This window comes from Lampetra fluviatilis, chromosome 21 (assembly GCF_964198595.1).
Source record: "Lampetra fluviatilis chromosome 21, kcLamFluv1.1, whole genome shotgun sequence".
NCBI lineage: Eukaryota > Metazoa > Chordata > Hyperoartia > Petromyzontiformes > Petromyzontidae > Lampetra > Lampetra fluviatilis.
This window is the reverse complement of record NC_136295.1, coordinates 11,604,130-11,631,703: the sequence shown is the minus strand read 5'-3', so window position 1 is coordinate 11,631,703 and position 27,574 is coordinate 11,604,130. Positions and strand designations below refer to the sequence as shown.

The 27,574-nt window shown below is 52.7% G+C and overlaps 1 protein-coding gene across 3 annotated transcripts in view; it reads left to right on the top strand.

Moving 5' to 3' along the window:
* Window positions 1-27,271, top strand: part of LOC144938239 (uncharacterized) — a 58,765-nt gene extending 31,494 nt beyond the window's left edge. The window contains exons 13-28 of one of the 3 annotated variants that reach the window (XM_078866076.1): window positions 125-193; window positions 1,797-1,937; window positions 2,690-2,767; window positions 4,947-5,058; window positions 5,776-5,850; window positions 6,451-6,655; window positions 7,187-7,274; window positions 8,070-8,187; window positions 9,427-9,646; window positions 10,233-10,317; window positions 11,357-11,440; window positions 12,081-12,226; window positions 13,198-13,280; window positions 16,162-16,244; window positions 17,076-17,167; window positions 21,610-27,271. In XM_078866076.1, the coding sequence (XP_078722202.1) occupies window positions 125-193; window positions 1,797-1,937; window positions 2,690-2,767; window positions 4,947-5,058; window positions 5,776-5,850; window positions 6,451-6,655; window positions 7,187-7,274; window positions 8,070-8,187; window positions 9,427-9,646; window positions 10,233-10,317; window positions 11,357-11,440; window positions 12,081-12,226; window positions 13,198-13,280; window positions 16,162-16,244; window positions 17,076-17,167; window positions 21,610-21,632 (1,702 nt within the window). In that variant the 3' untranslated portion in view covers window positions 21,633-27,271. Of the gene's footprint in view, window positions 1-124; window positions 194-1,796; window positions 1,938-2,689; window positions 2,768-4,946; window positions 5,059-5,775; window positions 5,851-6,450; window positions 6,656-7,186; window positions 7,275-8,069; window positions 8,188-9,426; window positions 9,647-10,232; window positions 10,318-11,356; window positions 11,441-12,080; window positions 12,227-13,197; window positions 13,281-16,161; window positions 16,245-17,075; window positions 17,168-19,332 lie in introns of all 3 variants that reach the window. The other 2 variants (XM_078866073.1, XM_078866075.1) reach the window with 2 other exon arrangements.
* The last annotated feature ends 303 nt before the right edge of the window (window positions 27,272-27,574 follow it).

The following is a 27,574-nucleotide window of genomic DNA, read 5'->3' as shown; positions in this document are numbered from 1 at the left end:
CCTCCACGCACTCTCCTACCTCTCATCCTACTCTGTTCCCCTCCATGCACTCCGTTCCAACAACCCAGGTTTATATTTTGGTCCCCTCTCTCTCTCTCCTGCGTACCTTCGTGCGCATGTGCAGAAACGCCGAGTGCATCAACCTCCTGTTGTCCAGTGGCGCCGACCTGGGCAAGAAGGACCGCTATGGCAGGTACGTCGGTACTGGTGTGTGCCGGGTCACGCCCGGGATTCGAGTGTTCAAGAGCCAGTTCTACCTCTCTCTCCCTGTAAATATGAATATGGTTTACAAGTGAACGGTAGAGTACGACAACCGAGAAGTGGAGGAACGGCCACGGCCGTGAGCGGTTAGATTGGTTGCACGATGGGGGAGGGCGTGCAGGAGGAGAATCGTAGGGAGGGAGTTGACAACCCAACGGCTTGCTGTACTGCCTTCTCCTGGCCACTTTGCAACTTGATACAGCAGTCGTGCTGTGACGGTTCCACCTGAAGACGGAAGCTTGTGTTGCCTCCGAAACGTCGTGATTTTTATTTTACTTTTATTAATTTTAATTTTTACCTACGTGACTTTACCTAAAAAACCTAAGAATATGAATATAAGCCCCAGGGGGTTTTGCGCATCCCTGCGGGATCTACCAACCCCTGCCGCCAAAGCGATGGGTCACGGGTCGCAGGCTCGCGTGCAGACACTGCCCGCTGTTCTGTGTTAGTGAGCCTCGATTGAGTCTCAAGACTCCGTGTTTCGTAGAGTCCTGCTCCAGATGTTTTTTTAATGCACCTATAACAGGCATCTGTGGGGGAGTCGTGGTCACTAAAAGTGACATCGGTGGCCGGCGATATCTGAACCGGCCCTGGTTCCTCTGGCTTCACCTACCTGAACTGACCAATTTGGTGAAGTATGGCGAAACAACATGTCGGGAAGCTTTCATTCAGCAGTGGAATGACGGAAGGCTAGATATATATATTTTTTTACATTTTTCATCGAAGTCTTTGCAAGTGCCCCGAGTTTTGTAATTTTCGTTACACCTTTTATTTATTTAACACCTTGCAATTTGCAGGCAATCTTAAGATTAATTATTTATTATGGGTTGCGTCGCCTAATGATCCTGCCAAATCTGTACCATAAAACCCCTCCACCACCCAACATAGCCCAAACAATGTCATTGTCACGCGTACGAGCGTTTTTCCGCGGTAAACTGTTATTGCCTCGGATCGCCGGCAAGCTGAAGGACAACTTCTAAAACTAAATCTAGCGACGATAAAGGCGGCGTTCTTTGCTCAACCACGTCGAGCGTCGTCAGTACTTGGCTGCAGGGACGTCTGAACGAAAGGCCGCGTCGCCTGGCGCGCGGGGGCTTTAGATTTTTTGTAATTCAACAAGAGCCCCGGACAGAGCGTGAACCGTAACAAAGGGAGGGGGGGCACAGAAACTCCGAGGACAAAAGTCCTGAACTCAGCGCTCCTGGGTTTAGGGGAGGGAAAAACGTTGATTGGGCTCACCGCCCCACTCAAGTTGGGACCGAGGTGGGAGCATGGATTTCTTTTATATGGGGAAGAGAAGATGAGGGAAGAAGAACAAAGGTAAAGGGACAGAAGGGACGGGAGTTGGGGGAGGGGAAACGGGTAGGTGGAGGAGAGCACTTAACAAAATCTGCAAAGCAAAATAAGTTGTGCGCGCCAAGTGGCTGGACCCGCCTTCTGAAGTATATCGTCGCGACGTTGCTATTCGTGTCGCGTCGCCCGCTCGCTCGCCCCTGATCGGCCGGCGCCCTCCCGCGCCCGTCGTTTCGCCGCAGGACGGCGCTGCACTACGCGGCCGCCAGCTGCCACTACCTGTCGCTGGTGAAGCTGGTGCTGTCGGGGGCGGCGCCCAACGAGCTGGACGCGCGGGGGTGCAGCCCGCTGCACTACACCGCCGGCGCCGACCGAGACGCCAGGTGGGGTGAGACGGCGGTGGGGCGGTGGGGGGGGGGGGTGGGGAGCGAGCGCGTGGCTCTCCTGCGGCAGCTGCGTAGCTGCTGCGAGCGACAATTGCACGACGCTCGGGCAAATGAATAAAGCACCGTTAGAGGTTTGCGGCAATCTGGCAGTACTTGCGTAGTACTGCCAGATTGGGTAACTCGCTTTTTAAACGCCAGCGTAGCATTCGTGCAACGTTCGTACAATAGCCATGCGACATTTATGCGATGTTTGTGCAATGAACGCTGCTGTAAAGTTCAGGTGCCTCTCTATCAACAGCCGTAAAATAATCGCATAACACCCGCGCAACTCTGTAGCAAGACCAATGCAACAGCAACAGTCGCACACTACTCTCGCGCGCCTTTATCAGCACTCGTTCAACAGTTGCATGCAACACTCGCGCAGCTTTCTTTCAAATCGCAGGCAACGGTGGCATGGCGCTTAAAGCGACACCCTCGTAACGCCCCCGCATATACTTTTGCAACTCTTATAACTCTCTTGTAATGGCGCTCGGCCAGAACTCGCACGCCGCTCCGTTTTAAACGTTCGCGCAGAATTTCACAGGTGCTCGCGTCAACTCCCTCGCTGCATTTGCATCTCGTGCTCGCCGCCTGTGCGTGAGCGCGCCACCCCACTGGCGCGGTAAAAATGTACCTCGGCGCTGTGCCGCGTGCCCTGTGTGTGCCGTCGAGTGTGTGTGTCACCCTCTGTATATCGTTCCCCCGTGAAGGAAGAACAATTTGTTGGAAAGTTGTGACGTGGAGGAAGCCGGTAGTTCGCTTGACAAATTGCAGAAGGATGCGCTGATGTAAGTGGTCGTCGCTGTAGGAGGCACCGCCTCTGCCTCCCCCATCCCGCGCTGCTTGTCTCTGTGCCGGTGCTGGCTTTGCGGGCTTCCTCCATCCTGTCCCATAATCCTTTGCACTGCTTCCTTGCCGTAGCTGCTCTGGGATTCGGTGCCCTTTTGCTCCTGCGAGGATTTGGAGGGCGGCTTCTGACTCCTCTGTCCTCTGCCTGGGTGATGGGATTTAAATCGAGACGCAAAGTGGGAAAAAACGAGCAAGCGGCTCTCATCTTGCAGCTACACACTTAGGATGTGTCTTCACAAAGTTTAGTTTCCGAGAAAAAGCTTCGTGCACGCCGTCGTGAACCCAGCGACCTGAGTTCGATTCCTTGCCAGTGGCGAGTGATATCTGAACCTCTCCCTGGGCTTCCTTCCTTCACCGACCAGCACTGACCAGCGTGGCGAAGTACGGTCAAACAACCCTCATGACCATCACAGTGTCCTTTTAGCGGTGGATCGACAAAGGGCTCTAAATGATTATTCGTACTCTTCATATTTAGACGTGAGCTTGAGACCGATTTCAAACATCGGTGGACTCCGAGTTCCTGTCCCCAACCACGGCAGCTCCAGACACGACAGAGGGACTGCTCGCGGTCATCCAAGGCGCCCACGTCTCTCAGATGGGCAGGGCACAAGTGGGATTTTAACAGCATCTTAATACAGGTTTCCCCCCGCTCTACACGGGTTCGGTTTGCACGATTTGGCGCTCGATATGCCGACGACCTATTTCTACCCAAAGTTCGGTACATTATACGGTTTTAATTCACACACGTGGCTATGCGGTTGGACGTGGGAGAGCAATGTGTAGTGTACAGTGTGCGCTTCTCATTTCGCTTTGTGAGCCATCCATTTGGAACGCGTCCGCTGCCGCGTAAAGTGAGGGAAAACTGCAGTCCATCACGGTGCCTCAAGATGCTAGCTCTCAACACCTGGAGCCCAATTCGCGTGTTAGCTGATTTTCGCTCTTCACAGGTATTTGGAGAGCCGGTGGTAGGGGGGGAAGTGTTTAAATTGCTGCCAGTTGAGCCATTATTATCACATCGGAAAATCTGTGAAGGTGCCTCTCGCCCAAACACACGATCCAGCCTGCAGTTGTCCCGCATCGTCGAAACACCGCGTGCGTCCGTCCTTAAAAGTCGAACCTGGGTCCGATTTTCGTTGGTTTTATTATTTTATAAATTAAATTTTACCTGCATGGCGTGCTTTGGGGGATAAGCGTTCCAAACAGCGACGTCCGTGTTGCTTCCTTGCACAGTCGGCTTTGTGTGTTGTGGACCGGTGTTGTGCACACACACTGCGCTCTGTTAAATGTGCACCGGATTATCGCGTGCATTGCATTTTGCGCCGCGTTACCTGCGTTACCTGTGGTGCGGTGTCGCATGGCGTGCTGTGGAGCTTGGTTTGAGTGTTGTGTGGCGTGGAGTGGCGGTGCATGGTGTGGTCGTGCGTATTATGTGTGTCATGGAGTATGGCTATGTGTGGTGACATTGGCTGTGTATGGCATTGGGTGGCTGGGTGCGATGTCATGGCATAGCTACGCGTTTCTCTTTGCGTTTCTGTGTGGTTATATACGGCTCTCGCTGTGGCTATCTTTGTGGGTGTGCCGTGGTGTGAATGTGTGCGTGGAGTGGTATGACGGTGTTTGTTGGTGTGCGACTGTAGTTCTGGTGTTGTGTGGTGGTGCACCATACGGGATTGGTTAGTGTGGCTGTCTGTCCTGTAGCAAGGTACGTGTTGGGTGGCGTAGACATACTTGTGCAGTAGTGCTTGGGGTGGAATGGTGTCGCTGTACGTGGTGTAGTGTGGCCAGTTTCTTGGGCGGCGCTTCTCGGTGTGGTCACGTGGTGTGTCGTTGTTCATGGTGTGGCGTAGCGTGGCGGTGCGAGACATGATGTGGCTGTTTGTGCTTGGTGTGTTGCACGCAAATGTTTTGCTCTGTTTGCCAGTGTCTGCTGCGCTTGGGGTGGTGTGACGGCTTGGTTTGGCAAGGCAATGTTATGCTGTGTGTGGTGGGCTTAGTTAGCAGCGGCGGTGCATGGTGTGTGTTACGTGAGTTTTGCTGTGTGTGTGGCAGCGCGGCGGTGTGGTATTGTGTTGGTGTGGGCCCCGCCAGGAGTTGACGTGTTCCATATCGGCTGCACAGGTGCCTGGAGCACCTCCTGCAGAACGGAGCGGAGCCGGCGCTGCGCGACAAACAGGGCTACACGGCGGCGCATTACGCCGCAGCCTTTGGGCACCGGCTGTGCCTTGAGCTTGTGAGCCCAGCACCAGCCCCAGCAACAACAACAACAACGCACACTCATCCCTGCCACTAACCCACAGCACCGTACTCACGAAACGCCAACACTGCTACTACAACAGACTACGACTCTCCCCTCTACCACCAACACCACCGCGCCTCTAACACTCTACCCTCCACCACACCAAATCTCCATCACCGTCGCCATCTATATCTCCACCCTCTCTACCACGAATACCACCATCCTATACTGCTCTATCACTAACACCACCCTCTTATCACTGTACGCAATACCACGGACACTACTACCCTCTACTCTCTTATCACCAACACCACCACCCTCTACCCTTCTACCACTAACACCACTCTATGAATCGCGTTATTTATAAATGTGTCGTAACCCTCCACCACCCGACACGGCCAATCAGTAAAAAAGTGTCACGTTGACAAAAGACAAATAGTTCACTGCTTTAGCCCACCGGTGTGTTGAAGCGTGAAACCACAACATTTACAAAATTGTAAATGTTGTGGTTACGACACATTTATAAATAACGCGATCTAAACCCAAAAACGTTGATTATGAATAATATTGGTCGCGAAAGCCTATGTGTTAAACCACTCTATGAACTCCGCCGTTTATCACTCCGCTTCTTCACCTTCTGTCTGTCGACCCTCTCCCCCCCACCCCTGCCCTCGGTGTGCCGACCCGTGCGGTGTCCGTGCCCGTGACTAGTTGCTGGACATGGCTGGAGCTGAGTTGCTTCGCGATCCCGACAGCCACTCGCTCGTCAGCCCCCTGCACCTGGCCGTGAGTCTTTGCCCCCTCGTTAGCCCACAAGCACCGTAGAATATTGAGTTGAATTGTATGGGGGAGCGCGTGGGGGCTTAACCTACTTCAAATAAATATTCCTCTGCTCTGCGAGAGTTTCCGAAGGGGTAGTCCTTCTTCTTGTGACCTGACACACTTAACACAATCGGGCTAACATTGGGGGAAATAATTACTAAACCAAGAAACTATGAAAAAAAAAAACTGCTTCCACCCCCACAAACGACAAAGATCCACCCTCCTATATAGCCTTCACTGACTTTTGGGACAAGTGCTGTGAGCGAGCACCCTGTGAAGGCCAGCACGGCACACGAGGAGGTGAGTGACCAGCACCACGCCCGGCTGCCTTTGTCTCCCTAGTGGCGATGTTTACACAACCGCACCAGGTACTCGTTTGAGGCCGAGTCGACCAGGACCGGTTCAGATAATCGTCACCGGTGTTGGCCATGATCGGGATTCGAACTCGAGCTGCCGGCTTCGTAGCGCAGCGCGCCAATCGCTGCGCGACCACTGCCCCCCCCCCACCCCCCACCGCCCACCCCACCCGACCGACACTCGTACCCGCCGGCTGGCTCCCGGCAGGCCTACCACGGGCACCACCAGGCGCTGGAGGTGCTGCTGCGCTTCGTGGGCGAGGCGGACATGCGCGACGGGCACGGCCGCGCGCCCCTCGAGCTGGCGGCGGCACGGGGCCACACGGAATGCGTCGAGACGCTGCTGGCGAACGGGGCCTGCGCCGGAGCCAGCAGCGGCACCGCCGCCAAGCGCTGCCCGCTGCACTCCGCCGGTGAGCGCCGATGCCGTCGCAGGAGCAACACGCGTCAATACACGCTATATACACTCGCGCGCGGATTCTGTGATGCTTCTCACTGCGCGTTTGTATTCTGTGACGCTTGATTAAGCGGTCAGCAAGATGATGATCTGAGATTACTGGGCAGGTGGCTCGGCACGATCGGAAGGTCGCGAATTCAAATCCTGGTTGGGAGTTGGTTGGTTCGCCCCCATCATCGCTTCTGGGGTCGATAAAAAAAGTATCGCTTTGTGAGGAAGTCAACAGTGGTTGTGCTATGGATAGACTCGCTCCTGCCATAGGGATGTGGAAATTTCCACTGGCTCGGGGTCGTGAACAGGAGCTGAGCACTGCTGCGACGCTCGTTTAGCTCCGGGAATCTCATTGCCTTCTGAGCTTCGCAACGAAGTGGCGTCATGCATCACGTGGTCTACAGTGTCAACCTCGGCTGGAACACGTTAAGACTCACGGAACTAACCCTGTGTGTGTCCCCCCCCCCCCCCCCATTGTGGTGTCACGTATGCGTAGCGTGTAACGGCCACGCCGAGAGCCTCCGAGTTCTGCTCGAGTGTAAGGAGGGGATCGCGGCGGTGGACTCGCAGGACTCCGAGGGGCAGTACGTTCCCAGCGCCAACTCCTCCACGGCACCAACACCACCATGGCACCGGCACCAACACCACCACGGCACCAACACCACCACGGCACCAACACACAGCATAGACATTGCCATGGTGCAGACACCAAAATGTCACAGTGTAATATTAATGTCAATAATTTTGCCGCTCCATCTCCCGGCGCGGGACTTGAAACGATGGTGAGATTTTCTTAAGTCACACCTCCCGCTTTTGTTCACTCGGCAGTATCATTGGGTACAGCGCGGTTTGTCGGGTCACGTGTGGTGCAGTCAAATGTGGGGTACTCTCGCCTCTTCCAAGACGTCTGGCTCGGGCGGAACGGCCTCTCCTTCTGCTCGCGCTCCCTCTGTTGGAGGCACCTCCTGTCAACAAGCAATTGCATGGCGTTCACCGATTGTCAGAATCATAATCTTTATTTATCCTGGAGGAATCCGATGCGCTATGAAGCTCTCTTTCACAGATGTCCGGTATCTCATAGATGGTTGTGGGTTGTCCCCGGTGGCGAGATGGAGGAGGTTGTGGGTTTGATCCCGGTCCCTGACGCCTGCTGTATATTTGGAGTTTGCATGCGTCTCTCTCCCCGTAGTCGCGTGGATTTTTCTCCACGTCCTCCATTTTTTTGTTCCCTCCATGTTTAGAATCAACATCATGCGTTTAGAGTATTTAGCTGCTCTAAATGTCCACGTGATGAGCCACTTCGTTGAGCTATAAATTGTGGCCAGGTCACTTCTGAAAAAAGCTACGTAAAATGTTTTTTTGTTTGTGCGTACCGACAGGACGCCGCTTATGCTAGCCGTCACCAACGGGCACACGGACTGCGTGCTGCTGCTGATGGACAAGGGCGCCAACCCTGACGCCGTCGACCTCCAGAAACGCACCACTCTGCACCGCGGGGTGAGGCACGGCAGCCAGAGGTCGCAAACGGGTTTTGATTCCTTACCCGTACCCGGCCGCACCAGGGTCACAAACGGGTACCCGTACCCGGCCGGGTACGGGTAGCCGGGTATCGGGTAGGGTACGAGTATCGGGTACCCGATTGCGACCTCTAACGGCAGCCCTGGTGGGGGGGGGGGTGTCGCGGCTCTCTCGTCCCTTGCTCTGTGCTCGTCGTCATCGTCACCTTCGTAACCGTCGCCTTTGTCGTCGTCATGACCACCGTCGATCGGACGCTTTCCACTGGTTCATGAATAATTTATCCCCATGCCGTGTGGGTCTTGGAGGTTGTTTGACCATACTTCATCGCGCTGGTCAGCGTGTTTTGAAGGAGGTTGGGCCCCCAAGATCCGATTATGAAGTTGGTTCAAATCTCCATCGTCAGACGACTCAGACCAGGGGGGGGTGCCGTCTGTGTCAGTATCATCGTCAGGCATGACCTATCCGCCGCTGGATGGAATGCTTTTACCAATCTCTCACAGTCACGTGATGCAGCAATCCACCTAGCGCCTGCTGGCGAATCGATTTCATCGCTCCATCTTGGCGGAGACATTTTTTCTCGGGTCATGTTTACTACTTTGCCCGTCACTCGATCACTGGCCATCAACCCCTCTCGCGACCCTGTCCTGCCCCCCCAAGCCCCCACTAACTTATCTTCACGGTCAACGTGCAGACAGTGGCGGCGCAGTGGTAACGCTGGTGCCTCACAGCGAGAAGGGCCTTGGGTTGCAGATTCCTGACTCAGGCCCCTTTCAGTGTGGAGTTTGTTTTCTCCTCTGTTCTGCATGGGTTCCTCTCCTGGTTCTCCAGTTTGCTTCCATAGCTGTAACTGGTATTGACCAAACATTTGAATGCTGAAAAATTACCTGCTAATTACTCAATGCAGTAAACATCGCCCCCCCCAGTTGCAAAACACTGCCTTAAAGGACTCTTTGTGTCATCGGTGCACAGCGGTGCCCCACAAACATCTGAAATATTGGACATTCATAGCAAAATAATCTCAAACAATAATAAATGCGGCAACTCCACGCTGTGTATGTATATTGAACTTCTTTCGCACCGTACGTAGCCAACCACGCTAATCGGAGGTGCGGGGGAAGGACACCAAACTAAACTCAAAAATCGGTTTTAAAGAAATTTTTTTTCAATCTACATTTGAAAGTGCACATCTCCAGTGGCTTCCTGCGTGGGCCCTGGCAGGCGGCGACGGGCCACGAGGAGTGCGTGGAGGCCGTGCTGCAGCACGAGGCGAGCGTGAGCCTCCGCGACGCGCACGGCCGCACGCCGCTGCACCTGGCGTGCGCCTGCGGCCACGCCGGGGTGCTGGCGCAGCTCCTGCAGGCGCCGCGCGCCTCCCCCGCCGCGCTGCGCAGTGCCGACAAGTGGGGCTACACGCCGCTCCACTGGGCCTCGTACCACGGTACGCGGGCAGGGTAGGGGTGGGTGGGGGCGGGCTTGCTGTGTGGTGATTGTGGGGGGGGTGGGCTTGCTGTGTGGTGATTGTGGGAGGGGAGTGCTGTGTGGTGAGTGGGCAGGGTGGTGCTGTGTGGTGAGTGGGGTGCTGTTTGGTGAGTGGTTAGTGAGCAGACTGCTGTGTGGTGAGTGGGGAGGGCAGTGCTGTGTGGTGAGTGTGGCATGCTGCGTGGTGAGTGAGTGAGTGAGTGGGGTGCTGTTTGGCGAGTGGTTAGTGAGCAGGCTGCTGTGTGGTGAGTGGGGAGGGCAGTGCTGTGTGGTGAGTGTGGCGTGCTGCGTGGTGAGTGAGTGAGTGAGTGGGGTGCTGTTTGGCGAGTGGTTAGTGAGCAGGCTGCTGTGTGGTGAGTGGGGAGGGCAGTGCTGTGTGGTGAGTGTGGTGTGCTGCGTGGTGAGGGAGTGAGTGGGGTGCTGTTTGGCGAGTGGTTAGTGAGCGGGCTGCTGTGTGCTGGTGTGGTGAGTGAGTTGGGTGCTGTGTGGTGAGCGTGGCGTGCTGCGTGGTGAGTGAGTGGGGTGCTGTGTGTCGTGTCGTGCAGGCCACGAGGCGTGCGTAGAGCTGCTGCTGGAGCAGCTGTGCCAGAAGTTCGAGGGGAACCCCTTCACTCCGTTGCACTGTGCCGTGTGAGTCCTCCTCGCTCGCTCCCACTTTGTCCCATCGCTTCATCTGTCCAATTACGCCTTTGATTTTTGCTGTTACTCTCATTTATAGTTCCGAGCAAAGTTCAGTGAAGCGTCTCAGCTTGCGGTAGCATTTAGATATCGAGTAAGATAAATTTGTATTCTACTGTGCACGGTAATCTTGCGCCGCCTACAGTTTTGTTATTACCACTGGTCGTGTTTATGATTGCATGGTTGGTGTTTGTGTGCGTTCTTAATCTTTTAGGGGAGTGCGGTGGGTCCTTGCTTACCAATCGTGGTGGCCTGATTTCCATTCCTGGCCACAAACGTATTATTAGTTTGTATTATTGTACCAGGTAACGCCCACTGAGCTATTGGCTCTTTTACAGGAGGTGACTTGGCCACACCCTCCTTTCCCCCCCCCCCCCCCATCTTCACCAACCACCAACCCACACCGACCGGCACGGTTAAATATGGTCACACACCCCCCAATGACTGACAGAGGCTCAGCGGGAGCAGTGGATTGGCTGTCACGTGTACAGGGGTCCACCGACGAGAGGGGGGCCCAGGTGCTGGGCTACGAAGAGGGGGGGGGGGGACATTGTTGGGGGGGGGGGTGGGTCGGTAGGATCCCAGGATCCCATGTAATTTACGAGGGCCCACACCAAGCACAACTTACACCACTGGCCATCCTCGCAGCAACAACTGCTTTTGGCTGGCCATTGAACAAAGACAGTCACTGCATCGCACACTTTCGGATCTGCTTCTGCGGCCGTCTGGAACGCGCTCTTCTGATATTAGGAAGCCACTGGAGCTATGCACTTTTAAATCATCTCAATTGAGAGCTAATTTCTTTAAAACTCCTTTTTGTATTTAGTTTGTTGTCCGTCCCCCGCACCTCCGATTAGCATGATTTGGCTACTTACGGTACGAAAGAAGTTCTACATACATACACTGGCGAGGAGGGCTTCATCCAGCAGTGAATTGACTTGGGTCTGTTGTTGATTTAATTTGATTTGCGTTTTTGTGTCTCCTTGCGCAGAATGAACGATAACGAGAGCTGTGCGGAGATGCTCATTGACACCATGGGAGCCAAGATTGTGATGTGCCAGGACAGCAAGGGGCGGTACGCGCACTTTGTTTCTCCTGCCCGGCGGGATCGCTCGGCCCGCAGGGCAACTGCACGAACACGTTCACGTCGGTGAATGTCGGAAGCAAATAGACTGCGATTTATGTGAAAATCAGCCGATGGACAAATCGCCAGGAATGCACCACGTCTTGGATGTCCAACCACCATGCGTCAGCATTCGTTATCGGCTGCCCTGGGGCAAAGTGCTGGGCAGCAGAGGCCTAGTGCTGCCCACCACGTGCCCCAACGTGTGTGTGCGGCCTGCTGATCGACTGGCTATATTGTACCCGTTGATACTGCTGGGTGGACAGAGGAGAGGGTGGGGAGGTTGCGGATTTTGAGCAAACTTGCACCGTTGTCAACTGCCACGCTGGGACAACGAACCGGCGACGTGTGGATCGCAAGTCCCGTGTGCCAACCATTAAAACAAGGCGGCAGCGTACAATGGAGGGAAAAGAAAAAGCATTCCAGATGGCCGCCGGAGCGCATCCGAAAGCGCGCGATGCGGTGGCAGCCTTTGTTCGATGGCCAGCCAAAAGCATACGTTGCGAAATAAGTTCTACATGCATGCGTACAAAGGCTACACAGGAGTGAGGGGGGGGGAATCTTTGCGTATGTGTTCACGTTGGGTGTGCAGGACGCCGCTGCACGCGGCCGCCTTCGCAGACAACGTGGAGTGTGCGCAGCTGCTGCTGAGCCACGGCGCGCGCGTGGACGCCACGGACCGGCACGGCCGCACGCCGCTCATGACGGGCGCGCTACAGGGGCAGTCGGGCATCGTGGGTGAGCGCCAATCGTGGGATTGGGTGGACAGGCCCCTAGGAGGGTGTGGGAGGGGGGGGTGGGGTCACAGGTGCCGATTCGACGCAAAAAAAATTAGCAACCGAGTTTGTTGACAGGAGGTTGAAGCGCGACTGGCCCGTGTGACTCGCAGTTTCGGAGCGCTGAGCCAGCTACCTCGTGAGATTTTGGGTTCAAATTCGGGTGTCAACTGAAATAATAATGATCAGCTCCGGTCTTGTAGCTACACGCCTAGGCGGTGTGTCCCAGGCATTGGGAAGCAGAGGTCGGAGCACAGAGCCATCACCGCTCAAGTAACGAGTTCCAATCCAGGTTTCAAATCGCCAGCGATTAAACCAGGTCGCCAGTGTCCGAGAGTTGATGGCTTAACACCTGTTCACTGTTTGCTTTTTTGCTCACTTTGGTTAAATTCCATCTTGGTGAATTGCAGATGCATTTTTTTAATTTGGTAGTGCCACAGTCACAAGATATATTAACTGCCTTGCCTGGTATACAGGAGTTCGTGGGTTCGATCCCGACCCTAACGCCTGCTGTATATTTGGAGTTTGCATGTTCTCTCCCTGGTCGCGTACATTTTTCTCCGGGTCCTCCAGTTTTTCCTTCCACGTTTAGAATCGACATCCCGCGTTTAGAGTATTTTGCTGCGATAAATTTCCACACGATAAGCCACTTATAGGAGCTATTATTTGAAGCCAGGTCACTTCCGAAAAAGAGCTATATAGCTACTTTCGCCGAGAAGACATCAGCGCGGGAGCCGATACACATTTGAAACCATTGTGGTTTGACAGCACCATGGGATGTTTTCACATTTGTATATTGTCTTGGCCGCTCTGAAGGCCACCTGGGGCCGCCAGTGGCCCGCGGGCCTTGCAGTGAAGAACACTTCTGTAGAAGTAGCTCCGTGTGTATCGCACGTGTGACGCGTTGCGTGTCGTCCCGTGTGCTCGCTGCAGAGTACCTGGTGAACAACACCAAGGGCGATCTCTCTCTCACCGATGATAAAAAGAACACAGCGCTGCACCTCGCCTGCGGGAAGGTGAGTTTCCCATCTGTCCAGCGGCCACGTTGTGTTTTAACAGTCACTCGCAACTTTCTACCGCGCACTTCCGATTAGCACGGTTGGCTACATATAGTGCAAAAGAAGCCCAACATACATACACATTCATACCATGGCAGTGGGAATCGCGTTAAGGATATACAGAAGTACCCCGATTTTACGTCTCCCCTTTCTACGTCTTTTCGCAAATGCGTCGTCACTTTATAGTTAACACCGCTACCCAATTAGCGTCGCCTCACAACCCCGAAGCTACGCCGCTGACGGCATCGTCTGTCCTTTCTCGTTATCCGTCGCCTCTCGGCCTTCGCCTCCACCTACCTACCCCCTGTAAATCTCTTCGATTTGACGTCGTTTTAGATATTCGTCGTCGCAACTTTCAGGAACGCATCCCCCGATTTTGTATAACCGGGTTGTTGCTGTGATGCAAAGCTAAAGGAATGGGACACGGAAGAGAGAAGAGAGTGAAGAGGAAATAAGAGGGAAAACTAACAATTTTTATTTTCAACCAAGCCAAACTCTAGCTGCCTTGGTTCTTTCGGTAAAGTCACGTAGAATTGAAATAATAAAATAATAAAAATAAAACATAGTAAAATAATATAATAAAATACAATAATATAATAAAATTATATAATAATTCTCGCTATTTCTATTATTTTATTATTTCAATTCTACGTGACTTTACCGAAAGAACCAAGAAGATGAATCCCTGCAGTCACGAAAGCTTTAAATCGAAATCTTGCTGCCTTATAATTGTCCAGCCATAGTAGTTGTTTAGCGCTTCACACACTGCTTGCCTGCAACCCACCGGCGAGCATAATAAAAGTCTGCTTAATCCGAGCTTGCATATCCACTTCCGCCATCGACATCACAAAGCTCCAGGCGTAGCCGTAACTGCTCCACAGGTCAAATTTCGATTTAAAGCTTTCGTGACTGCAGGGATTCATCTTCTTGGCTCTTTCGGTAAAGTCACGTAGAAGGGAAATAATAAAATAATAAAAATAAAACATAATAAAATAATTCTCACGACGTTTCGGCCACAACACAAGCAGCCGACCTCAGGTGAAGAACAGGTCCGACGTGACTTTACCGAAAGAACCAAGAAGATGCTCCACAGGTCGTTTACCTCACCAGCTTATACCCCCCCCACGACCCATCCTGGCTCCTCCCCCCTCCCCTTAACCAGTATATAAGGTCGTGTATGATAATTGGTTTTTTACCCTTCTATCTGGCAACAAAACTGACACCTTTTTTACAAGGAGTCATGTTTGCAGAGACCACAATACCTGCAGCCATAATGCAAACAAAAAACATAACTCTGATAATGTATGCACTGTCCTTGAAGTTGATTGGTCTACACCCGAGACAGCTTTCCTTAGAACCCCGAGCTCTCATACTCTGATGGTGCATTGTCTTTGAGTTGTGCGCCTTTTGGCGTCATCTGGTCCAACCCATGTGAGACTAGGCTCTAAGGAAAGCTGTCTCGGGTGTGGACCAATCAACTTCAAGGACAATACATATATTATCAGAGTTATGTTTTTTGTTTGCATTATGGCTGCCGGTATTGTGGTCGATGCAAACATGACTCCTTGTAAAAAAAGGTGTCAGTTTTGTTGCCAGATAGAAGGGTAAAAAAACAATTATCATATTTTTTACTGGCAAATGAGGTTCCAATGGTGTAAAGGTCGTGTATCTTAGAGCTCTCTTCACTTGATACAGTAATTTTGCTGTGACTGTTCCACCTGAAGACGGGGGCTTGTGTTGCCTCCGAAACGTCGTGATTTAATTTATTTGTTTTCGTTTTTCTTGTTTAACCTACGTGACTTTACCGAAAAAACCAAAGAGTATGGATCCTTGCAGTCACGAAAGCTTCAAATATTGAATTTTTATTTTACCAGGTTAAGGCCCACTGAGCAATGTTGCTCTCTTTCAGAAGCGGACCTGGCTGTCACAAATGATAGCCCAATGAGAAGTGGCTTATCGTGTGGAATTTACAGCAGCCAATTTCTCTTAAGCATGGGAGGGGAATGGAAAAATGAGAGCAAAGGGTCAGGAAAGCTGTGGATGATGGAGCTAGAGGCTACACAAGGGACCTCGACGCTGCTGCTGCTGCTTCACGTGCGGCGAGAGGGGGGGAGGGGTTCAGAGTGGGGGTTGCCACACGGAAGTCACGTGATTTTACGGGAGGCTTGAGCTGATTCAGATGTAGAGATGGCAATAATCGGATTCATATACGAGATCTTAATACTTCACATCTCCTTTGTATTGTCTGTGTTGTTCATTTAGTTTAACACGTAGGAGGCTTTCGCGACCAAAATCATCCATAATACACGTTTTTTTTTTGGGTTAGATCACGTAAATATATAAATGTGCCGTTAAACCCGCCACCAGTAATTACAACTAGCTTCATCAGGCGACAGCCAGATGTGTTCATTCAGTTAGCCTATATACATACTCTTAGTTTTTTCGGTAAAGTCACGTAGGTAAAAAATGAAATTAAAATTAATAAAAAGAAAGTAATACAATAAATGTATAATTAATTTATTAATTTCCATGTAATTTTTTACCTACGTGACTTTACCGAAAAAACTAAGAGTATGGATCCTTGCAGTCACGAAAGCTTCAAATCTAGCCTATATACAGTTTTGGCTGGATATAAGAACACCTCGGTCGACTCGGCTTTAATTTAGTAGCTGTTGCCGTGTGAACATCAGCACTGGGGAGACGAAGGCAGCCGGGCATGGTGCTTACAACCCACCCCCTCGTCCGCTTCCGGCCTTCATAGGTGGTCGCTAACACCACTTGCTCAAACAGTCTGTCCGAGGCTCAGCGGGGGCTCTTTGTCTTTGTTCACATGTGCCAGGGTCACGAGACGTGCGCTCTCCTCCTGCTGGAGAAGGTGGAGGTCGTTGCCCTCATTGACTGTCCCAACCGCAACCAGCAGACGTGAGTGTGGTCACGTGACTCTGGTAGAATGCGCAGTCGCACACGTGCACAGCCGTCGTGTGCTCGAGTGTGTGGTTATGCCTGTGGTTGAGTGTGTGGTTATGCCGGTAGTGTCGCGGTTAGCGCTGCTGCACTACGCAGCCGGAGGCCCGGAGTCTCGGCCTTCAATGAGTACCTGGTGCGACGGGTGGTAAACATCGCCACTAGAGGGGCCAAAGGAGGCCGGGCTTTGTGCTGGCCACCCACCCCCTCGTGTGCCGTGCCAGCCTTCATAGGTGCTCGCTAACAGCACTTGCCTTAACAGTCGGTTAAAGCTATACAGGGGGGATCTTTGTCTTTGTATTTTTAGTTATGCAACTGTGGTTGGATTTATGCAACTGGTTTAGTGTGGTTATTCCGGTAGTGTAGCCGTTGGCGCCGCTGCACGACGAACCCGGAGATTCGGGTTCGATTCCCGCTCATGATTATCTGAACCGCTGCTAGGCTTTTCCTAGATCGACTCTAGCGGGTGCCGCGTGGAGTAAACATCGCCACTAAGGGGGACAAAGGCGGCCGGGCATGGTGCTGGCCCACCCACCCCCTCGTGCGTCGAGCGTGTGATTGTGGATGAGCGTGACCCTGTGGCCGTGTATATATACACCGTCGAGTGTGTGATTATCGCCTCTGCTCGAGTGTCTCGTTGAGAGACTTTGTGTCGTCGTTGAATGTTCGCGACCGCGGTCGTGTCTCCGTGCTTGGGATTTGACGAACGTTCACGCTCCCTCGCTGGGCACGGCGATGGAGGCTGTGGCGATCGAGTGCGGCATTAACCCTCCGCCGTTCCGCACTTAGGCCACTGCACTTGGCTGCGCGCAACGGCCTCTCTACCGTGGTGCAGGACCTTCTGAGCAAGGGGGCCAGCGTGTTGGCTCTCGACGAAAACGGTAAGCGCGCCACAGTGGCGAGATGTTAACTCGCCCACCTGGTGCACAGGAGGTTGTGGGTTCCATCCCGACGCCCGACGCCTGCTGCTGTGTATTTGGAGTTTGCGTGTCTCTCTCCCCGTGGTCGTGTGGATTTTTCTCCAGATCCTCCAGTTTTTCCCTTCACATTTAGAATCGACACGCGTTTTAGAGTGTTTTTGGCTGCTGTAATTTGAACGTGATAAGCCACTTTGTTGAGCTATCTGAAAAAGAGCTACATAGCAACGATTAACTTGCGTGTGCTTGTGTGTGTTTTGCCTATAACCGCATACGTACGCCCAGCAGTTTAGCACCCGCTTTTGCCGTGCCGAGTTAGTAGCAGGTTTTGCGCGCAAGGCTAAATAGAAAGAGAGGATATGAGAAGGGCGTTTCGTTGCGAATGTGCGCATGCGCCGCGCACGCGAGCTGCCGCTGGTACCGTGAACGTGCCGTTCGATTCTCCACCACGGCGCCGTTTCACTCGCAGCCACCGCGGGTTAAACGGCGCACCGGTCTAACGTCCTCCACGTCGGCGGGGTTGGGGGGCTCTCCGTCGCGCTTCGCTTGTGCCGTGCTTGTGCGCAGACGCATGCCCCTGTGTGCCGGAGCCTGCACTAACAGAACCCCGCAAGCACCCGGACCTGATGTCGTCGTTTTCAAAACCATTCCACGCTGGAGCCGCCCCCCCCCACCACTCAATTGGGTTTTCAATATTGGTTGAGATTTTCTTGTCCTCTTCCTTGCAAAGACTCGGGCCCCAGTCCACCTCTCCCGCCCCATACTGTCACCAAGCGGTGGGAGTGCATGGGAGGTCTCGGTGAAATTCGAAGCCTTGTTCTCGATGAGAGCTTAACCCTATCCGATTGACGTACGTGTACGTCGTAAGTTTTTCTTTCGATTCTGTTCCGATGACGTACACGAACCGAAAGAAAAAATAAAATTACTTTATCCACACCGAGGCTCCTACAAGGCCATCCGGGAGGGCGTGTGGCAAAGTTTGGCGCCAGGTATCATAGAGTGCCGTGGTCGTGTCGCGACGGATCTCTGCAAAGAGTAACAACGGCGCTGTGCCTCCTTAAAAAAATTAATGCCGACCCGCTTGCGCTTTCCGAGATTCAGCGGTGTACGGAACCCACCCTGCAACTTGAGGATGTCTCCGATTGTGAAAGCGTTAAGTTGCAATACTATGTTGTTTACGATTGTCTAAACGAGGTGGGGCCGTGGCGCAGTGGTTAGCCTACTGCGCTGTGAACCCGGTCATCTGTGTTTGAATTCCAGGCCCGTAGCTAAAATTAGCAGCACGCAATATCCGAACTGGTCCTGGGCACGTGCTGGCCCCCCTCTTCGGCAGTCCAGTGTGTTTTGCGCAATGAAGTTATAGTCAAACAACTGTCATGATCGACGCGACACGGAAAGACCCTCGTCCGGAAGTGGATTGACAAGAGGGGCTTGTACGTCCCGTTCAATGGGAACGCAAATCATTACGGCGAACGATAAACCCCCCCCTGTTTATCGCAGCACTCTACCTCAATCAATCTGGTCCTCTTTTAGTTTGACAGGGTGCGGAGCCAAAGCGACGTGCCATATCAAATTTTAAAGGGGACCTTGTTCAAACAAAAAATAAACCCCCGATTCATGTTACATGTCTGGAATCAAACCGTCGACCATTAACACGAGCGATCCCCGTAAATAGCAGCGCCCCCCTCCCCCTTGCGTCGTCCACCATGCAATCTGTCACCATTCGGCACAATTTAAAAACCGCCGCCAGACCACGGGGCGTGCTGTATCGCCGCAAGTCCCTCTCCACCCCCCTCCCTCCCTCCCCACCCCTGTGGCTCCTAGCGTGATCTCGGTTACAAACACTTCTCGCTTCCCGTGGTGTGCGACGCTCTCTCAGTCGTACGACGCGACGGTGAACACGCGCCGTTCTGATTGTTTTAACCCCGCGCCTCGACGCGTCTCTTACACCACCTGGGCCTCTGCATGTCTAACTCCTCTAACGCCTGCTTTTGGTGTCTGTGTGTTCCTCTCCCTGTCCCACCCCCTGCCCCTGTTTGTCTCCCTCTATGCCTCCCGCCAACCCCCCCCCCCCTTTCCCAATCAACGTGTGTCCGCCTTTGCATGGCGTACGGGCGGAACTCCCACAGGTCACACGCCCGCCCTGGCATGCGCCCCTAACAAAGACGTGGCCGACTGCCTGGCCCTAATCCTGGCCACGATGATGCCCCTGTGTCCGGGGCTGGGCAGCCCCGCCCTGGGCCTCGGCGCCCTGTGCCGCCGTTCGGGGAGCCTGGGCCCGCTGAAAAGCGCGCTCTACTCCGCCGCCGAGGAGACGTACAACGGCGCGGGAATTCTCGGCGTGGCCGCGTACGCGCGTGCCGTTGGTAGCGTAGCCTGCGGCGGCGGCGGCGGTGGTGGCGGCGGTGGCGTTGACTCGTACGCCGGTGCCACCGACGATTACGATGACATCGTCGACTCGGACTCTGAGACGTACTGAGCGCGACGCTCGCTGCCTCTGCTCTACCCGCCCCCCCTACTGCCTCCCAACTTACCCACCCCCTCGCGCTTTGTGATTTACCCCGGCCGCCTCCTCCCGCGTGGACTCGACTTAAACCTCCGCCGTTCTTTCGCCGCTGCCCCCCGGGGGTCATCGTCACGGCGCTCCGACTTTTGCCCACGGACGCCGCCGCCGCGTGAAGCGATCGGCTCCGTGCAGCGTCGTGCGTTTAGGGACCTCCGCCCAATTCCTTTTGGCGCACCTCCCATGGCCGCGCTGTTTGCGACCGCTCCTGCCCCCGCCGCCCCCTGGCTCTGGGTGGCAGGCAGGAGCGAATCCGCTGCTTTGGGCCACGTGTCGGCAAAGTCGCGACGTGGCACGATCCGACGGTATCGACGAGTGGCGAAGACGCCGGCGGCGGCGGCGGCGGTGACGGCGGCAAACAGCGGCTGCGTCCGTGAGGCCAGCGTTGTCGCGATGACATTCCACTCGACGTTCAAAGAGCCGCGGCTTCTGGCCGACAGTGCTTCCCGTCGACTTAATTATTTTCTTTTTTACCGGAAATGTTTAACCGTTTTGGGTGCGTACGGAGTTCTGGGAACGAAATTGCCGATTGTACCATACGTGTGTAAATACGAAACGGAAAAAGAGAGTGTAGATTTAAAAACCACTATTTAATTAATTCGGGCACAAGTTAGGAAAGGTACTGCGTTGTATATGGAAATGAAGGAGCGGAACTTTTTGCAGCGTTGTCGATATTTATTGATGAAAATACGTGAAACAGGGTCTGGTGCGTACGTACGAAACTGTAGCCTCTACTCCGTTTGTGGCCAAAACTTCCCGTGCCGTGTTTAACGTGTTTTCGTGGTGACGTGAAGGCCGTCCGCCGCCAATGAAGGCTTCTTGAAACCGAACCACTGGGGTCTCGACAAAACATATTTTGCAAAAAGCAGCAACAGATCGAAAGGTTGGGCCGTACAACTAAATAGGGTTTTTTTTCAGCATCCCGCAGCCGCGCATTGGCTAAACATTCAAAGGTGGAAACTGAGGGACAAAGATCATCATTGGCACGTGGGAGATAGAAAATAAAAAATGAAATGAGCTGCTACTTGTGTTACCACCATTTATTTTAAAAACGTGTTTCTTAGAGAACTGCTTTTTGCGTTTAAGTTTGTCGTCTTTCCCCCGCACTTCCGTATTCTGTGAATCCTCCGTATTCTGTGATCGCCTCCCTCATCTTTACCTGCAGTAGTACGAGCGACCTTATCGTAGATTGCATCCTCCCAGCAATTTGTATCTTATTAGTTATGCATATTAGGGTTGCGCTTACACCACATCCTCCCCCCCCCACACCTCCCTTCCACCCCCCATGGCAACTTTTATGAGTATAAAATGCCGCGTCTTGTCTTCTTTGTGCTGAATTGTCCTTGCTTTGCTGTTACGGTTGAAGGCGTTTGCATGAGATGTGTGTCCCGTCTCTCTGGCCGTAATGTATGTGGGGGGGGGGGTCACGTAACTTGAAGAAATAACCCAGGGCAAAAAGGACTTTGCAAAGATGAAAATTAGTTTTTGTTTGCCCAAGACATCTTAAACGTCAGCTTCCAAACAGCCTCTTAGTGGGGTTTACCCTGAGAATTTTACTTCTAAGCGTATCTCGTAAATGTCTAACCGGAGATCCGTAATGAGGATTTCTGCATGAAACTTCGGTAGGATTTCTACTCTTCGTTGACATGTACGTGAAGTAATGTTTGCGTGTCTCAAGTTTACGGAGAGGCGAGTGTCTTTTTGTGCGTTCCGCTGCCGTGTGTGCGCTTGCTTTCCCCCTGCCCCGGGTTTGCGCTGCGTCTCTGAGCCCCCCTCCACCTCCCTCCTACCCCCCCCCCCCCCCACGGATGATAACGCCGCTGTCGATGGATGTCTGACGTAGACGCCTCCGAGGCCAAGGACTGACTCGAGGGTTGAAACGATTCGCCGCCGGAGCAGAACGGGAGCAACCTCGAAGACGCAAGATACCTCCGCTCACGGCACTTGCCCCCAAAAGTCTGTTAAGGCTATATGGTGGTTCTTTGACTTTGTACGTGTGTGTGTGTGCGCGTGTGGGATGGTTTAAAATTTGTGTTGACGTAACTGGTACCGCAAGGAATAACTTGAAGCCGACTGTTTGCAAATGCTCCTCGTAAGCTGCCGCGTCCCACTTTAGATCCCCGCTCACGATCATGCGTTCCTTTTATTTACGGCGCGCAGAAAAAGATGCTCCATCTCACTCTCGAGTCGGAGCAGGAATACATTTTCCCCACTGGGTTGCCGCGGTGACATCCGCACGGTGAAAGCCCACTTCAGTTCTCAAAGCCCGGCTTCTGTTGGAGACCGTTTCGGAAACGGCCTCCTGTTTACGCCTCTCATTTGCACACCGGTTGGCGTGGGAGGGGGGGGGCGGTGGGGAGTGATTTGAGTCGTAAGAGAACCGTCGCGTGGCGTCGATGCGCCGACGGTCGGGATGTCACGCGGACATTTTTGAGAGCCATTTTTTTCTTTTTTTACTTTTTTTAACTTTTTTTTTAACTAAAGGACAACCCAAAAAGATCAACTGCTCAGCCCCGTTGTGGACACGTAACTAGGCCTGTGAGCAACGCGCCCAGAATCCGCCAGATCTCATCGATTCTCGGCAGCTACAGCAGGGTTGAGCCTGGATCGTGCTGGGATGTTTGACCGCCATGCGTGATAGCTGTGCCGGGCTTAGGTGGTGGTGTTGTGCTCTACTGTCTATGCTCCCACGTCTATCCCTCTCATTCACCAACCCGCACACTGACGGGCATGGCGTGGTAGGATCGCACGTGCCGTGGCTATGTACGCAATCCGGCTGTGTCATGGGCTGTCTGCCACGAGTTTGAAGCATCCGTAATGAGTATGTAGAAAGTCGTCAAATTCACTTTCCCGTGTGCGTCCATAGAGGTCTCTGAAACATCGCTGCTTCTCTTGTAAATGACTGTACCGGAGTGACATCATCGGTGCCGCAATGACTTACTTGATCCTAACTTAATGAAAAAAACTAAAATTTACGGAGCTACAAACTCCTGTCGGACGGATACATCGTCAGGTGAGAGCCGTTCTCAAGTTCGTGCGGATCGTCTCTAAACCGGATCAGACCCCAACGTTCAACCAGACCCGGGTGGGGGGGGGTGGTTACTTGACTTGTTGCGAGAAACGCCGCGTGATTGGTGAATGGACGCGAGTTCACGTGGCCCCCCCTGCGACAACCAGGGGGTTGGATTTGAACCGTGTAAGTGCTGAGCTCTGAGTGTGGTGGTGGTGGGTGGAGGGGAAAAAATGACGGAAAGTCCTCGTTCAGCGGCTAGACTCATTCCTAAAAGGTGCCGCGTTTAAGGCAAAACCATTTCTCCGTAAATAATGCAACGGTAAACGTTTGGCAAGATACGATGTGCTACTGCTCCGCACACACAGCTGGCGAGGGAAACAACAGTGGGTCCGCCGCAGTGCTACTCGGTCATTCCGCGTACCGGATCACTACCGCAAAGCCGCGCAGCTCAAGAAAGTAGTTTCTCGTCCACCGCTCGGAGCGCCGTTGTAACGGGGAGCGCGTTGTAACACGTCCCCGTTATAACGGGGAGCGCGTTCCGCGTAGTGTCAAAAGCGTTCCCTCGTGGAAGGACAGCGTAGTAGCGAAAACGCGTTATAGTGTTAACAGGGCACGTGAGGCGAGGGCTTGCCGTAACGACGAGAAGGTGAAGAGCGGACAAAGCCCCCCCTTCTCACTTCTTCTGTTGGGTTGAGAATCGCTACAGGAGGGGCTGCGTGAAGATAGGGAGGTCACAGGTGTTGGGGTTATTGCTAGCGGGTGGTTGGCTCGTGTGGTTAGTTAGGTTCAGTGCAAGTTGATTGGCTAGCAATGTACGTATATTGAATTTCTTTCGCACCGTACAAAGCCAACGGTGCTCATCGGAGGTGCGGCGGAAGGACAAACAACGAAACACAAAGTAGTTTAAAACTAGAATTATGGTTCGAGATCGTGTTCAGGGCGGGTTTGTTTATTTGGTTCGGGTTACGGGTCTGGAGTGTGGTTGGCTAATGTGGTTTAATGGTCTGTTGGCGAGTGCGTTTAGTATTAGAGTGAGGGGGAGTAGGGCTTGTGTTTGCTAGGCTAGCGTAGTTAGGGCTGGGGGTTAAAGTGTTTAGTGGACTAGCGTGGTTTATGGCTAGGGCCGGTGTTTGTCTGACGACGACATGTGACTACTGTCAGGGGTAGGACTTAGTGGTTAGGGATAGGGCTGGTTGTCAGTAGGCGAATGGTTAGGGACGAGTGTTTGGTTAGCTAGCTGGTTAGAGTTGAGGTTTCGGCGGTAGGGCCAGGCTGTGGATTAGCTGTCAAGAGTCACGGCTATCGCCTCCCCATTCCCCCCCACCACTACCAGGTTCTTTTCAATATTTTTGCTCGCTTATCACTCAACTCTCCGTGTCACGAGGGGAGAGGTGGGGAGCCTTCGAGTGTGAACCCTCGGTTCGTGGTCTGCGACGTCGTTGCACTGCTGCTGCTGTTGTATTTATAGCAACAACAACAAAAAACGAGACTCGAAGTTTGCATGGACCAGACCTGACCTCCCCCCCCCCGCACTTTCCACGACGTCGTGCTTTATGACTGCTGTAAACAACTGTAGCGGGTGGGTGGGGGGGACCCTGGCAAAAAAGCCCGCTGCCAACACAAACCCCGTGTGGCTGCTGCTATACGACGCACGCACAGACCCTGACCGCGTGCGCGACTTTGGTAATAAGGCCGCTTGCCGTTTTGTCGAGGTCGGGGCATCGGGTGGTTGAACACGTTGACCCACAAAGGACAGACCTCAACTCGCACCAGCCCCCTCCCCTCCAGTAAATGTTCTGAGTATTCCCATTGTGTTTGTTTTAAGGTATCGAGAATTTGAAATGAACGTGACCCCGCCGTCTCCAAGACCCTGTCCTAAAAATCAGGGTAGTGGGGGGCGAGCGTGCTGTCATTGCTGTGCACAGGAGCAATTTTATTTTCTCGAAGGGGACCGGAGGGTTTGCTGTACCCCCCCCCTCCACCCCCCTTTTTGCCGGGGATAGCAGGCCACGTCACGTGGCAGGAGGCAGCCGGACCAATGGTTTTTTAAACTCCACAACGGTTTTAGGGGTTGAGTCAACTCTCGATTAGATAATCCAGCGTGCAGACGGCGACGAAACGAGCAACCCAGATAATGCAAAGTAAAGTGTAAAATGGTAGGGGGGGGGCCCGATGGGAAATGTGTTTTTATTTACCTGCGTGAGTTGAGTGGTGGTGGGGGGGGAGATGTCAAGAGGTGAGTGTCGTTTGTTTTCGAAGCCATCGGTTTACTTTGCCCACGCGGTTTGCGATCATTGCGTTTGCCACTGAATCGCTCACCCTCGGACGAGTGAGCGAGCGAGCAGCCGGCGAATGAACCGTGGTAGGCGCGGTTGACCCCATCAACACTCGGTCGGTCGGTTCACAGAAAACTGAGAGTTGACCTTGTCGCAAGTGACGGATTCTAGACGTGCAAGGGTAGTTCTTAATCGGGGCTACCTCATTCGGACGCTTGATGTTTTATCCAAAGCGCGTAGGGGCATGCTGCTCGGCCAGGAATGATTACTAGGTGGCTTCTTGTGTTTGTTTATATATTGAAATTCAATCAGAGTAGCGGAAAAGCTTCGCACAATCCTAGCCAAGGTTGATTTTGTTCAGTCGCCGCCGCCACCACCACCATCCCAATCATCATCGCCATGTCCACTGAACCTTCTTAGTGTCATTGAAATAAACCATTTATCTCAATTCCATTCATCATCACCATCATTATCACCGTCGTCACTGCCATTCCATTGTGTGTCATACAGCAGGGCACATGTTGAGACTACCTATACAGTTTAGTGCACGGAAATTCAGCTCTGGTCTGTCCGATGTGAGGCTGGTCCCCGTCAAAGGAACGTGGAATTTCACAGCACTGGCTTCAGGACCAACAGTGGAGATGTTTGTTCAAAGACAACCGACTCTTGTTTCACGACTTGTAAGGACCCACCCCCCCGGTCTGTTTTAAAGAGCAGCAATAACTTGCGATAAAAAAAATGTTGCGTGAATGCTGGCATTTGCCAAGTACATAATTCCGCGTATACTGTATATATGTTCGTTAGGAAAGAGAGCGTTTTTGAGAGGAGCAGTTTGAAAAGGAAACCCTTTGACATGTGACAGTGTGTGCGACTTTGTGTGTGTGTTTTGCACTGGTCAACAGCCAATTATCAGCAAGCCAATTTAGCGTCATGAATTTCTCCCGTTTATTGTTATTATGATGATCGTTTGTTATTTAATCAGTGGACACATTTAATTTTTTTTGGGATGCTCTATAATCTGTCCAATCGCGTGTATACCCGGGGGGAGGTTTGAGAATGCGCTTTTGAGAGCCGCCGTTTCTAAGTGGCGCCGTCAATGCCAACGATTTAAAAACGTGAACAACGTAAACACGGAGCCCCCCCCCCCTGACAAAGCAGCAGCAGAGATTAAGGGTGGGTGGGAAGGGAAGGTGGGTTGGTTACTTACTGTCAGTGGTCATATTGGTAATCCTGACTGGTTGGTTAGAGTTGTGGTTCAAGGGAGTGCTGGTCGTACTCGTGACTGATTGGCTGCTGTGTTCGGGTCAAAGGGAGGGCTTGTTCTCCTGGCTTGTTGTCTCGTGGGTTAGAGTTTCGTGGAAGAGCTGGCTGGCATTCGTGGCTAGTTGGAGTTAGGGATGGAGAGCGAGCTGGTGCTAGTGGATGTTTTGTTAGTGGGAGGGCTAGTAATAGTGGCTGGTTGATTAGAGAGTGAGCGAGTACTCGTGCCTAATTGGCGAGTGGATTGGGGCAAATGGAAGGCGAGCAGGCGTTGCTGCTTGGCTATTGGGTTAGGCTCATTGGGAAAGGCCAGGACTAGGAGCTACTTGGTTATGTTTAGTACTAGTGGCTGGGTCACTCGTGTGTTGACTAAATATGCTCACCCTCCCCCTAAACTGGCGTGCTCTCATCCCAATTATAAAGTAGGTCATGTTCAACGTTTGGCCGGTTTTCATTTTAACAGTGCCTAACCCAACCATGAGTCTCATCCTAAAGAACCCGGCGGTCCATTATTGATGTTGAGTTCAAGTCGGTGTTGGGTCGCAAAGGTGAATTTTAAATTGAAGAGCCATTCCTCCTGTTAATTCGCAGCGTGTTCTCAAATCGTTTTAAGCCTCCCCTCGTATAATTTGAGTGCCTTCACGTCCGCTTGGTGCCGTAAGTAAATGATATTTTGGCCAATTTGGTGCAGACGTTAAGTCATTTGTCGAACCTACGAACAGTTGAGCATATGGATTGTTGGTATTGGTGTTATTGTTTTTTTTTGTGTTAAGGATTACTGTCTGGAAGGTACTAAATAAAACCTGTGTTAATTCTTATAATCACTGTTGTAATACAATGCGAGTATCATTTAGCATGGGCTAAATGTCAGCCATCTGATATATCGGGCATTGCAAAAAAAATACCCCGTGAAATTATAAAGAAAAATAAACGTCTTGTTTACAAGTTGCACACTTTCTATGGCTTGCCCTCTCAATGTGTGGTGTCAGTCTTCTAACTACTCCCCTCCACGAACTCCTGCCTCTCACTCCCCTTCCACTCACTATCCTACCTCTCATCTCACTCTACTCCCCTCCATACACTCTCCTACCTCTCATCTCACTCTACTCTCCTCCACTCTCATCTCACTCCACTCCCCGTCCACTCACTGTCCTACCTCTCATCTCACTCTACTCTCCTTCACACACTCTCCTACCTCTCATCTCACTCTACTCCCCTCCACACACTCTCCTACCTCTCATCTCACTCTACTCCCCTCC